The sequence below is a fragment of the Salvelinus fontinalis genome, unplaced genomic scaffold (genome assembly GCF_029448725.1).
Source record: "Salvelinus fontinalis isolate EN_2023a unplaced genomic scaffold, ASM2944872v1 scaffold_0338, whole genome shotgun sequence".
Classification (NCBI taxonomy): Eukaryota; Metazoa; Chordata; class Actinopteri; order Salmoniformes; family Salmonidae; genus Salvelinus; species Salvelinus fontinalis.
In genome coordinates this window covers 162,871-175,919 of record NW_026600547.1, presented here as the reverse complement: position 1 = coordinate 175,919, position 13,049 = coordinate 162,871, and the positions used below count along the sequence as shown (strand labels likewise).

The 13,049-nt window shown below is 43.7% G+C and overlaps 1 protein-coding gene across 1 annotated transcript in view; it reads right to left on the bottom strand.

Moving 5' to 3' along the window:
* The window catches only part of LOC129845689 (E3 ubiquitin/ISG15 ligase TRIM25-like), a 35,751-nt gene extending 25,086 nt beyond the window's left edge, over positions 1 to 10,665 (bottom strand). Inside the window, exons 1-3 of the mRNA XM_055913565.1 lie at positions 9,971 to 10,665; positions 9,444 to 9,539; positions 2,246 to 2,479 (exon numbers count right to left, since the gene is read on the bottom strand). Coding sequence (XP_055769540.1) covers positions 2,246 to 2,479; positions 9,444 to 9,539; positions 9,971 to 10,567 — 927 coding nt within the window. The 5' untranslated portion in view covers positions 10,568 to 10,665. The remainder of the gene's footprint in view (positions 1 to 2,245; positions 2,480 to 9,443; positions 9,540 to 9,970) is intronic.
* Between the last annotated feature and the right edge of the window lie 2,384 nt (positions 10,666 to 13,049).

The window sequence follows — 13,049 nt, the reverse complement described above, 5'->3', positions numbered from 1 at the left end:
TGAGAGAGCCTACCCTTAGTACCTCCATGTAGAAAAGAGAAAGGAAAAGCAGAAGATACCACAGAGAAACCAAAGAGAAAAAAGACACCCTATGAAGCATGATCATCATCATTATTTAAATGTTTTCTTATTAACCTGACCACGTTTCCCACCACCTTTTGCTGCTGTAACAGCAGTAACAAATTTCCTCAAGCGAAACCGCTTCTTCTCACTCAACTGGTCCAACCCCACCGTCTTCTGTAACATCACAGCTGACCTCACAAACTTATCAACATCAACATCAAAATATTCTGCCAATTTGACAGATTTCCCAAAAGTCTGATCCAGAAAACCATTTACCTCCTCTAGATCATAAATTGAGTCCTCACCAGCTGCTGTCATATCAGAAGAGATATCCATATCCTTCTCCTGATCCTCCTCAGCTGAGGCCACAGACCACTGACTCCCCTCTACCACATCCCTTTCAACACTCCCCACTTGCACCCCATCACTCGTACCAGGCATCTCCTCCACTACCAGGGAGACTAGCCCCACCTGAACCCCATTACTCATAGTGGGCATCTCCTCCACTACCTGGGAGCCTAGCTCCACATGAACCCCCTCCTGTACTCCATTACTCGTAGTGGGCATCTCCTCCACTACCTGGGAGACTAGCTCCACATGAACCCCCTCCTGTACTCCATTACTCGTAGTGGGCATCTCCTCCACTACCTGGGAGCCTAGCTCCACATGAACCCCCTCCTGTACTCCATTACTCGTAGTGGGCATCTACTCCACTACCTGGGAGATTAGCTCCACATGAACCCCCTCCTGTACTCCATCACTCGTAGTGGGCATCTCCTCCACTACCTGGGAGATTAACTCCATATGAACCCCCTCCTGTGCCCCAGTACTCGTACTGGGCACCTCCTCACCAGTCTGAGGAACTGGCTCTTCAGATCCATCCTTGCCTTCTACAACAATATTTTCTTGCTGCATAATATTTCCCTCTAATACAAGTTGCAAACTCGTGGCCTCAACACGGATAACTTGTTCCTCGGCAGCAGGTGCTTGTGGCTGCTCAACCACTGTCAGCCCACCTCTCCCTACATCAGTGGGCCCAGGCGTTACGATGACCACCTGCGCCCCTCCCTCTGCCTTCTCCCTTTTCGGGCAAGCATGTCGCTTATGGCCAACATCCCCACACTCAAAACACCGTTGACTACCCGTACTAGCATAAGCCATATATAGTCTATTGTCATACTTGACTTTAAACGATATCTCTAAAGTCTGCTCCGGTGAGTCCAAAAACATAAACACCTGTCGCCGAAACGACATAACCTGTTTCAACGCCGGGTGTTTGCAACCCAACGAAACAACCTTAATTGAGCTTGCAAACTTCCCAAAGCGCAATAACTCGCGCTCCAATAGCTCATTTGGAATAAACGGTGGTACATTTGAAATCGTTACCCTTGTTGACGGAGAAAAAAGCGGCGTAACTTGAATAAACATTCCTTTAAGAAGTACGCCGTGCTCAACCATACGATCTACACGACGCTCTTCTTTAAGAAATACCACCACCGCTTTATTCGTGACGCATGGCAATATTCTCATATCCTACCTTCTCTCCTACGGCAACCAGCAACTCCTCCACCGTGACAGTAGCTTCAGTAACACACCTAAAGCCATGTCGAAGTGACAGGGACGGCATCCCCATTCGGGCTGCCATCCCCGCCAAAATCAAGGTAATTTCGATACGAAAAAACCTAAATACTTAATTCTACCACAAAATATTATAATAATCTTAATCATGCACAGAAGAAAACAAAGAATGCCACCAAGAAAGAGAAAACCGAAAGAAATTCATGAATATCTAACTCTACACAACACACGCACTCCCTCGACCATACAATTCCCAGCATGCACCAAACACTCCCAGCATGCAGAGAGAGAGAGAGAGAGAGAGAGACAGAGAGAGAGAGAGAGAGAGAGAGAGAGAGGGACAGAGAGAGAGAGAGAGAGAGAGAGAGAGGGACAGAGAGAGAGAGAGAGAGAGAGAGACAGAGAGAGAGAGAGAGAGACAGAGAGAGAGAGAGAGAGAGAGAGAGAGACAGAGAGAGAGAGAGAGAGAGAGAGGGACAGAGAGAGAGAGAGGGACAGAGAGAGAGACAGGGACAGAGGGACAGACAGGACAACATAATGATTGAGATGAATAGTTTCACATGAAGTTCATTTCATATCACATGTAACAAAACAGTTTAGTTACCTGGAGGAAATGGATGTGATCCTCTGTGTGTGAGAGCTGCTCCAGCTCAGTGCTTCTCTTCCTCAGCTCAGCTATCTCCTGCTTCAGTTGCTCCAGGAGTCCTTCAGCTTGACTCACTTGAGCCTTCTCTTGAGCTCTGATCAGCTCCTTCACCTCAGAGCTCCTTCTCTCAATGGAGCGGATCAGCTCAGTAAAGATCTGATCACTGTCCTCCACTGCTGCCTGTGCAGAGCTCTGTTGAGAGAGAGAGAGAGACAAAATAAAAACCCTCCAAGCCAAAAAGGCCTGTGGTGTTGATGGTATCCTTAATGAAATGATTAAATATACAGACAACAAATTCCAATTGGCTATATTAAAACTCTTTAACATCGTCCTTAGCTCTGGCATCTTCCCCAATATTTGGAACCAAGGACTGATCACCCCAATCCACAAAAGTGGAGACAAATTTAACCCCAATAACTACCGTGGAATATGCGTCAACAGTAACCTTGGGAAAATACTCTGCATTGTCATTAACAGCAGACTCGTACATTTCCTCAATGAAAACAATGTACTGAGCAAATGTCAAATTGGCTTTTTACCAAATTACCGTACAACAGACCATGTATTCACCCTACACACCCTAATTGACAACCAAACAAACCAAAACAAAGGCAAAGTCTTCTCATGTTTGGTGATTTCAAAAAAGCCTTCGACTCAATTTGGCATGAGGGTCTGCTATACAAATTGATGGAAAGTGGTGTTGGGGGTAAAACATACGACATTATAAAATCCATGTACACAAACAACAAGTGTGCTGTTAAAATTGGCAAACAACACACACATTTCTTCACACAGGGTCGTGGGGTGAGACAGGGATGCAGCTTAAGCCCCACCCTCTTCAACATATATATCAACAAATTGGCGCGGTCACTAGAACAGTCTGCAGCACCCGGACTCACCCTACTAGAATCCGAAGTCAAATGTCTACTGTTTGCTGATGATCTAGTGCTTCTGTCACCAACCAAGGAGGGCCTACAGCAGCACCTAGATCTTCTGCACAGATTCTGTCAGACCTGGGCCCTGACAGTAAATCTCAGTAAGACCAAAATAATGGTGTTCCAAAAAAAGGTCCAGTCGCCAGGACCACAAATTCCATCTAGACACCGTTGCCCTAGAGCACACAAGAAACTATACATACCTCGGCCTAAACATCAGCACCACAGGTAGCTTCCACAGAGCTGTGAACGATCTGAGAGACAAGGCAAGAAGGGCATTCTATGCCATCAAAAGGAACATAAATTTCAACATACCAATTAGGATCTGGCTAAAAATACTTGAATCAGTCATAGAGCCCATTGCCCTTTATGGTTGTGAGGTCTGGGGTCCGCTCACCAACCAAGATTTCACAAAATGGGACAAACACCAAATTGAGACTCTGCACGCAGAATTCTGCAAAAATATCCTCCGTGTACAACGTAGAACACCAAATAATGCATGCAGAGCAGAATTAGGCCGATACCCACTAATTATCAAAATCCAGAAAAGAGCCGTTAAATTCTACAACCACCTAAAAGGAAGCGATTCCCAAACCTTCCATAACAAAGCCATCACCTACAGAGAGATGAACCTGGAGAAGAGTCCCCTAAGCAAGCTGGTCCTAGGGCTCTGTTCACAAACACAAACACACCCCACAGAGCCCCAGGACAACAGCACAATTAGACCCAACCAAATCATGAGAAAACAAAAAGATAATTACTTGACACATTGGAAAGAATTAACAAAAAAACAGAGCAAACTAGAATGCTATTTGGCCCTAAACAGAGAGTACACAGTGGCAGAATACTTGACCACTGTGACTGACCCAAACTTAAGGAAAGCTTTGACTATGTACAGACTCAGTGAGCATAGCCTTGCTATTGAGAAAGGCCGCCGTAGGCAGACATGGCTCTCAAGAGAAGACAGGCTATGTGCTCACTGCCCACAAAATGAGGTGGAAACTGAGCTGCACTTCCTAACCTCCTGCCCAATGTATGACCATATTAGAGAGACATATTTCCCTCAGATTACACAGATCCACAAAGAATTCGAAAACAAATCCAATTTTGATAAACTCCCATATCTACTGGGTGAAATTCCACAGTGTGCCATCACAGCAGCAAGATTTGTGACCTGTTGCCACAAGAAAAGGGCAACCAGTGAAGAACAAACACCATTGTAAATACAACCCATATTTATGCTTATTTATTTTAACTTGTGTGCTTTAACCATTTGTACATTGTTACAACACTGAATATATATAATATGACATTTGTAATGTCTTTTTTGTTTTGAAACTTCTGTATGTGTAATGTTTACTGTTAATTTGTATTGTTTATTTCACTTTTGTATATTATTTACCTCACTTGCTTTGGCAATGTGAACACATGTTTCCCATGCCAATAAAGCCCCTTGAATTGAATTGAATTGAATTGAGAGAGAGAGAGACAAAGAGAGAGAGACAGAGAGAGAGACAGAGAGAGAGAGAGAGAGAGAGAGAAACAGAGAGAGAGAGAGAGAGAGACAGTAGGTACAGTAGCCTCTCTGCAACTCATTGAGTCAGAACGCTGCCACCCTGCTCTCCAGGTCCACCAGGCCTTGTCCCCCCTCCTGGACAGACAGGTACAGAACACCTCTTGGTCCTGCTCTACTTTCCGCCCTCCTGGACAGACAGGTACAGAACATCCCTTGGTCCTGCTCTACTCTCCTCCCTCCTGGACAGACAGGTACAGAACACCTCTTGGTCCTGCTCTACTCTCCTCCCTCCTGGACAGGCAGGTACAGAACACCTCTTGGTCCTGCTCTACTCTCCTCCCTCCTGGACAGACAGGTACAGAACACCTCTTGGTCCTGCTCTACTCTCCTCCCTCCTGGACAGACAGGTACAGAACACCTCTTGGTCCTGCTCTACTCTCCTCCCTCCTGGACAGACAGGTACAGAACACCTCTTGGTCCTGCTCTACTCTCCTCCCTCCTGGACAGACAGGTACAGAACACCTCTTGGTCCTGCTCTACTCTCCTCCCTCCAGGACAGACAGGTACAGAACACCTCTTGGTCCTGCTCTACTCTCCTCCCTCCTGGACAGACAGGTACAGAACACCTCTTGGACCTGCTCTACTCTCCTCCCTCCTGGACAGACAGGTACAGAACACCTCTTGGTCCAGCTCTACTCTCCTCCCTCCTGGACAGACTGGTACCCCCTCCAGTAGCCTGCCCCGTAGCAGAGCTAGACCCAGCCTCTGCCACCTGAGTCCTAGTAGGCTGGACAATAGAACGAGTCCAAACGGCAAAAGAACGTTGTCAGAGCTGGAACATCAGCGAGGCCATAGCAAATGAATTGAAACAAACCTTCACAGAGCCTCTTCTGACTGGAATGATCCTTAGAATTACATTTCACCTAAATGGCACCATTAAATGTCTCCCTTTTTATTTGACCACTAAAACTGGAAAATAACAACTGGTGTAGAAAGTAAACATCCTCGATGGTGCCAAGTGTGTTTATGTCTGCATTACCAGGAAGTAGGAAATAACTGCAACTTCTGACTATTTCTGGTCTAGCGATCGATGACAGCAGAGGACGCTGCCCAACCTTGTCAGACACATGGACCATCTTAAACAGTATCATCCACAATGGGGCAAAACTAAACACAACTAATGAGCTAAATAAAATGCTCAAAAACTGAACAATAATTAGGAATAAAATCTGATTAAAAAAGTAAGATCCCAAACAAATATTACATCCTATATTACAGAACTGCTTCTCTCTTTTGATGCTTATTTTGTGGTGGACGCATCAAAGTGAACCTGCTATTTGCTACTAAATTCTGGAGATACGTCACATTTGAAGGCGTATTGAACCTTTGCCGGAAAGGGTCAAACTCCTTCAAAAGCTCCATACATTCTAGAAAGTTCCCTCTATTTGCTACAGATAGTAAAACTACATTAAATACAACGTTAACTAGATATCATTTGTGTCATTTATAGCCTGGCACAGATAGTAAAACTACATTAAATTCAACGTTAACTAGATATCATTTGTGTCATTTATAGCCTGGTACAGAGAGTAAAACTACATTAAATACAACGTTAACTAGATATCATTTGTCTCATTTATAGCCTGGCACAGATAGTAAAACTACATTAAATACAACGTTATCTAGATATCATCGCCACATATGTAGAATTTAAAGACACCGTTAACGTTACCGTTAGCTAGTTCACAACGTCTGTTACACTGTAACTTACAGGCAGCCTCACATAAAAACGTATTGGTTAACAAAGCTTTGATTATGATCAAAGTCTATAGTAGTGAAAAGTCTCTCTCTTTATTGTGACTTCCCACAAATTGCCATCATAGCCTGTCTACATGAATGTGTCCTGTCAGAGTCTTTTCCTCTCCGTTAACCGTTAGCTAGCAGTCTCGAGCCACAGCTGACGTTGACCACAATGAGCTACAAGTAGGACTGACGTCACTACCGGTGCAGCAGCCTCTGCAGCAGCAGCCTCCCCCGGGTCCTAGTGCCCGCCCGGTAACACGGTTAAGATGCGATGGAACGGTTGACGGGAAAACAACAAATCACAGAGAAAATATATTGACTGATATATTGAATTGTTTAGGGTAGATTTTGCTTTGGCTTTAATAAATTCAGAAAATACTTGAAAACCAAAAGAAAAAAGAATAGTAGCCCTCCTCAGGAACCACAAAACCCTCACAGACCAACTTCTTCTTCTATGATATAATGGCGGTCCACAAACCAACGTTATAGGTGCATGGTGCCACCTACTGTGCTGGAGTGTGTTCAATCACGGTTTACACCACTCTAAATCCTCCTACCTAACTCAGAACTACTGAGAAAATAAAAAAGAGTCCTATTAACTTCTAATAGACCCTCCATCTATGACCCTACACTTCAATCTTTCCCTCTCTTCAACATCCTTACAACAATATAACAACACATGCTCCACCGTTTCATTGACCATACCCTCCAGACACAAACCATTCACATGCTGCCAACCAGATGTAAGGACCAGTTCAATGTACAATGTCCTAAACACAATCGAGTAAACACCACCTCTTCCTTCCTAATCTGACCTTTGATCCTTGGTCCACCGGCCTTTAGAGGACATATAAATGGCGTCCCTTGTGCTCAGAGTCCCATCTCTTCTGCCACACATCTATCAAAATGTCTCTGATCTTACATTTGACCTCACCTCTACCCAGTGGAACATTAATATCAATTATATCTTGTTTTAAAGCTCTTTTAGATAACTGGTCTACAATTTAATTTCCTTCCACACCTGAATGTGCTGGGACCCAGCAGAATCTCACTACTACACCCATCCTCTCAATTCTCCATAATAACATTGATACCTACAACTGTCCAACCAAAACCACTGCCTTGTCTACTAGTATATTCCCAACAGTCATCTAGAACAGTAGCAGTGGGATGCTCAACCTCACAGCCTTTCAACCCAATAAGCTAATGACAATTTATTACACCGTATATCCAAAGGCATCTCACCTGCCTCCACTAGTAAGACACATACAGATGTTGATTTAAATGCACCAATACATATCCTTAAAGCTATATACTGGATTCTGTCCAGCTTCTGAAGACAAGTCTTTGCTGTTGTTCCATAAACTATACACCTGTAATCAGTTGTTGTCCTGATCAGAGCTCTATAAATATCCATCAACGATTGTCTGTCAGCACCCCATTCATAACCAGAGACCCACACAACCAACTACCACGAAAGTGATGGAATGAGAGAGAGAGAGACATGGTTACAACACTGTACATAGACATAATATAACGTGTTTTCTTCTTTGGAGTTTAACGGTGGTTGGCATCCAATATGTTGCATTACCGCCCCCAACTGGACAATAATATAAATCTAATTTACTTTGTGATACAAAATGGGAAAAGGGGAAATTATGATAATACTAAGTAACACCATTCCAACTAAACCTACAGTCATTAAAAACCCACTACCCCATTCCACTACTTTGCCCCTATCTGCTCATGCACCATGCCAACTAACCCTACACTCGGGGCAGCAGCGTAGCCTAGTGGTTAGAGCGTTGGACTAGTAACCGAAAGGTTGCAAGATCGAATCCCCGAGCTGACAAGGTACAAATCTGTCGTTCTGCCCATGAACAGGCAGTTAACCCACTGTTCCCAGGCCGTCATTGAAAATAAGAATTTGTTCTTAACTGACTTGACTAGTAAAATAAAGGTAAAAAAATAAATAAAATAAAATAAAATAAAAACCCTACACTCATTAAAAACCCACTACCCCATTCCACTACTTTGACCCTATCTGCTCCTGCACCATGCCAACTAACCCTACACTCATTAAAAACCCACTACCCCATTCCACTACTTTGACCCTATCTGCTCCTGCACCATGCCAACTAATCCTACACTCATTAAAAACCCACTACCCCATTCCACTACTTTGACCCTATCTGCTCCTGCACCATGCCAACGACCTGGGAGGACGGGACATCACCACTCAACACACCCTGTAACTAACCCTGTAACTAACTCTTCGAAGTCAAATCTCGTATGACCAATTACTTCTCTGGTTCTGAACTCTTCTCCACACCTTCTACCTCACTTAACTCTCCCTCATTCATTTCCATTTCACCTCCAGAACTCAGTCTGGCACACGACTCACTCTGTTTGCACTTGAATTATAACATTTGAAATGTCTCTATTCCTTTGAAAATAAATATTGTGTAATGTTTACTGTTCATTCATGATTGTTTATTATCTACTTCACTTCTTTGACATAGTAAAGATATGTTTCCCATGCCAATAAATATCTTTGAGTTGAATTGAGAGAGAGACAGCTCCATGTTAATTTTTTGGGGGACATGAGTCGGTCATGGTTACTCATGGTTATGTGATGAGGTAGCCCCGCCTGCTACTTCTAAATCAGTGTCGGTCCAATAGGGAATGTCCTCTTGGTGTAACGGTCAAGATGTTGGTTTCTCCCACGGTAGACCTGGGTTCATATCCCGTTGGTTACATTAAACAGTCTATTCTCTGAAAGGGGTCCAGACAGCCTGTTCCCAACAGTGGGGTCAGTGGGATTGGATAAGGTCCCCTCTCTCTCTCTCTGATTGGAGGAGAGAAATGAAATGGTGTGTCTCATCTGGTCAACAATACTCACCTTGAAAGACTCCACAGCCTGTTGGAGCTCCTTCAGCTCCTTCTCTCTCTCCTGGAATCTCTGCTGGACCTTCTGCTGACTCATCCCCAGCTGCCTCTGTGGAGAATCACTCTTCAATGAGCTATCAAGCTTTATTAGTCCAGTAGATCAATAGTATAGTCATGTGACATAGGACCCATAGAGAGGAAGGTTTACAATCCTGAGGAAGTCCCTTTACAATATTATATTATGTTGCTATGTGAATGATTATAGTTTTTCTGGTAGGCCTACATGTATCAAGGGGTTGAGACTGAACTTTGGACTCATAAAAGGCCATTCAGAATGATAATAGTGTTTGACTTTAGAAAATGGTGATACATTTGGAGAATCTGGGTTAACATATCTATATAATCAAGGTTTATGTTCATGTTTGTTCTGCTGTGGATCGAATTCATTTGAATGATCTCATTTTCAAACAGATTTAGTTCCTACTGTATCTTTAATTCTTTGTTTATCAGACAGTCACCAACAAGTTGTTCTGGTCTTACCTGTTTCTCAGTCCTCTCTGCTGCAGCTGACACTGTATCATGGCCTTTATGTTCATCCATTGTACACAGATAACAGATACACTGCTGATCGGTACGACAGTAAACCTCCAGCAGTTTGTCATGATGAGAGCAGATCTTCTCCTGTAGTTGTGCGGTGGCTTTGACCAGCTTGTGCTTTTTCAAAGCAGGAGATTCATAGTGAGATTGGAGGTGAGTCTCACAGTAAGAGGCCAGACATGCCAGACAGGACATGAGGGCTTTCTGCTTTCTGGTCCCAGTGCAGAAATCACACGCCACATCTCCAGGTCCAGCATAGCACAGAGCAGGAGGGGGAGCAGCCTGGAGTCCTGTCTCCTTCAGTTTCTCCACCACATCAGCCAACATGTTATTTTTCCTCAGATTAGGCCTTGGAGTGAAGGTCTCTCTGCACTGAGGACAGCTATAGACCCCTTTCAGAACATCCTGATCCCAGCAGCCCTCAATACAGATTCTACAGTAACTGTGTCCACAGGGAATAGTGACCGGCTCCTTCAGTAGATCCAGACAGACAGAACAACAGAACTGGTCCTGGTCCAGCAGAACTCCCTGTTGAGCCATTTGGACGGTTGTTCACTCTCACACAGACAGACGACACAGAGACTGAGATCGGTTTCGTTTCCTCAGAAGAGAGTTTGTGGGAGGGGGAGGGACTTCCTGGTTCTGCCAGAGGGGTGGGGTTAGAAGGAGGGAGGGGTTAGAGGAATGGAGGAAGAGAGAGAGGAACTGCATGCAACAGCAAGAGGGAGACAAATATATTTGTTCCAAGGTTAGAGCCCTTAACATGGAACAAATGACATAATGAATGTTAAAATGTGAGTTGTTAGAATATCTGAAGGGTAACAGTTTCTATGAAGTACATCTGTATCATTATGTTAATGACCTTTATAATGCCTTATGTCATGACGTTGGGTTGGGGGTAGGTTTACGACAGTCATAAATACCTCTTTCCCCCTTTTTCTCTCTCCCCCACTATAACTGATGTGACATAAGGAAACCCATGGGTTAACATAGAGATTCTGGGTAACATCAGAAGTTGGGGGAAATGAACTATATTCTGGTAATCCGACCAACTGAACATATGCGGTGGTACTTAAGGTATATTATGTCAGTTCGGTTGCCCTCTGACACATTCTCATCATGATAGAATGACATAAACTCTACTGTGGAAAGTCTAAACGTCAGAGGTATCGGATTCACATGGAATTGTTGTTTAATTCAAATGTTTGAATATGACATTATTTGTGAAGAGATTAAATGTAATTTAGCTTCCAAATGAGAGATCTGTGCTTTCATAAGTTTCTCTGCTCACAGTGGTCTGCCCCTGTGAAGAGACCTGGGTAATAGACTTTTCAGACACACCCCTCTCCCTCCACTATAAAAGCCATTTTCCCAGAAAATAACTTCCTGTTCCGGGTACTCTAGGATGACGATCCAGGGTCAGAATGGTTCAGATAATAACTACAGAACTAGGCCAACATCAGCATGGACTTTGATTGTGAATGGTATGAACTTTGAACTCGTATTCACTACAGAAGTGATTTCTCCTAGCCTTGGAGTTAGCAACAGCTAAACGCAGGTTTGGAAGGACAGTCCAAGCATCCCCTCTAATACACACAACGTGTTCCCGTGACTACCAGAGACTTCTTCAAAGGACAGAGGACTCGGGTTGGCGACACAGGCCATCTACCACCAACCTACTGAAGCGCAGCTCAGAGTAAATATTCATTGCATTTTCCTCTTCAAATGGCGGTAATTTAGAATGCATAAGATAAGATTTACGATAGCACAGCTCGCCTATGTTCAAGTCTCCCGCTCTTTCACTAGGACTCAGCCCTTCCCTTTGTGTAACAAGCTGTCATATCGATTCTGCCCGCTAGGGACGTTTTTCTGTATGACGTAATTTGTGATCAAGTTATGATTTAATTGTGTATATGTGTTTCTGTGTGATTAGTTAGGTATTTAGTAAATAAATAATTAAACCCAATTTTGTATTGCTGATTCAACTTGTTAGCCAGGATTCTTGCAGATAATCAAGGACTTACAACTTTCAGATGAGACTGAATAAAATGACGATTAATGTGACTGTTATTTAGTAAAATATTACAAAATCTTTAAGAGTTTATTCGAAAGATAACAGCTCTATAAATATTATTTCGTGGTGTCCCTCTCTAGTTAATTAATATTTACATGATTAGTTCAATCAGGTAATATTAATTACGGAGAAATTATTTTATAGAATAGCATGTCATAGCAATCAATCTGGCATAGTCAAAGACACGACACTTATAATACACCTATGTGTTGTAATCAATCAATAAGGACTGAGGAGGTATACAGTTCATTCATTGATACCATTGATAAGGACTGAGGAGGTGTGGTATATGGTTAATATACAGCACCACGGATAAGGACTGAGGAGGTGTGGTATATGGTTAATATACAGCACCACGGATAAGGACTGAGGAGGTGTGCTTTGGCAGAGTGGGTGGGGTTATATCCTTCCTGTTTGGCCCTGTCCGGGGGTTTCTTCGGATGGGGCCACAGTGTCTCCTGACCGCTCCTGTCTCAGCCTCCAGTATTTATGCTGCAGTAGTTTATGTGTCGGGGGGCTAGGGTCAGTTGGTTATACCTGGAGTACTTCTCCTGTCTTATCCAGTGTCCTGTGTGAATTTAAGTATGCTCTCTCTAATTCTCTCGTTCTCTCTTTCTCTCTGAGAACCTGAACCCTAGGACCATACGTCAGGACTACCGGGCATGCTGACACCTTGCTGTCCCCAGTCCGCCCGGCCTTGCTGCTATTCCAGTTTCAACTGTTTCTGCCTGCGGTTACGAAACCCCTACCTGTCCCAGACCTGCTGTTTTCAACTCTTAATGATCGGCTATGAAAAGCCAACTGAGATTTATTCCCGATTATTATTTGACCATGCTTGTCATTTATGAACATTTTGAAAATCTTGGCTCTCTCTAATTTTCTCCTTCTCTCTTTCTTTCTCTCGGAGGACCTGGGCCCTAGGACCATGCGTCGGGACTGCCGCCCGTG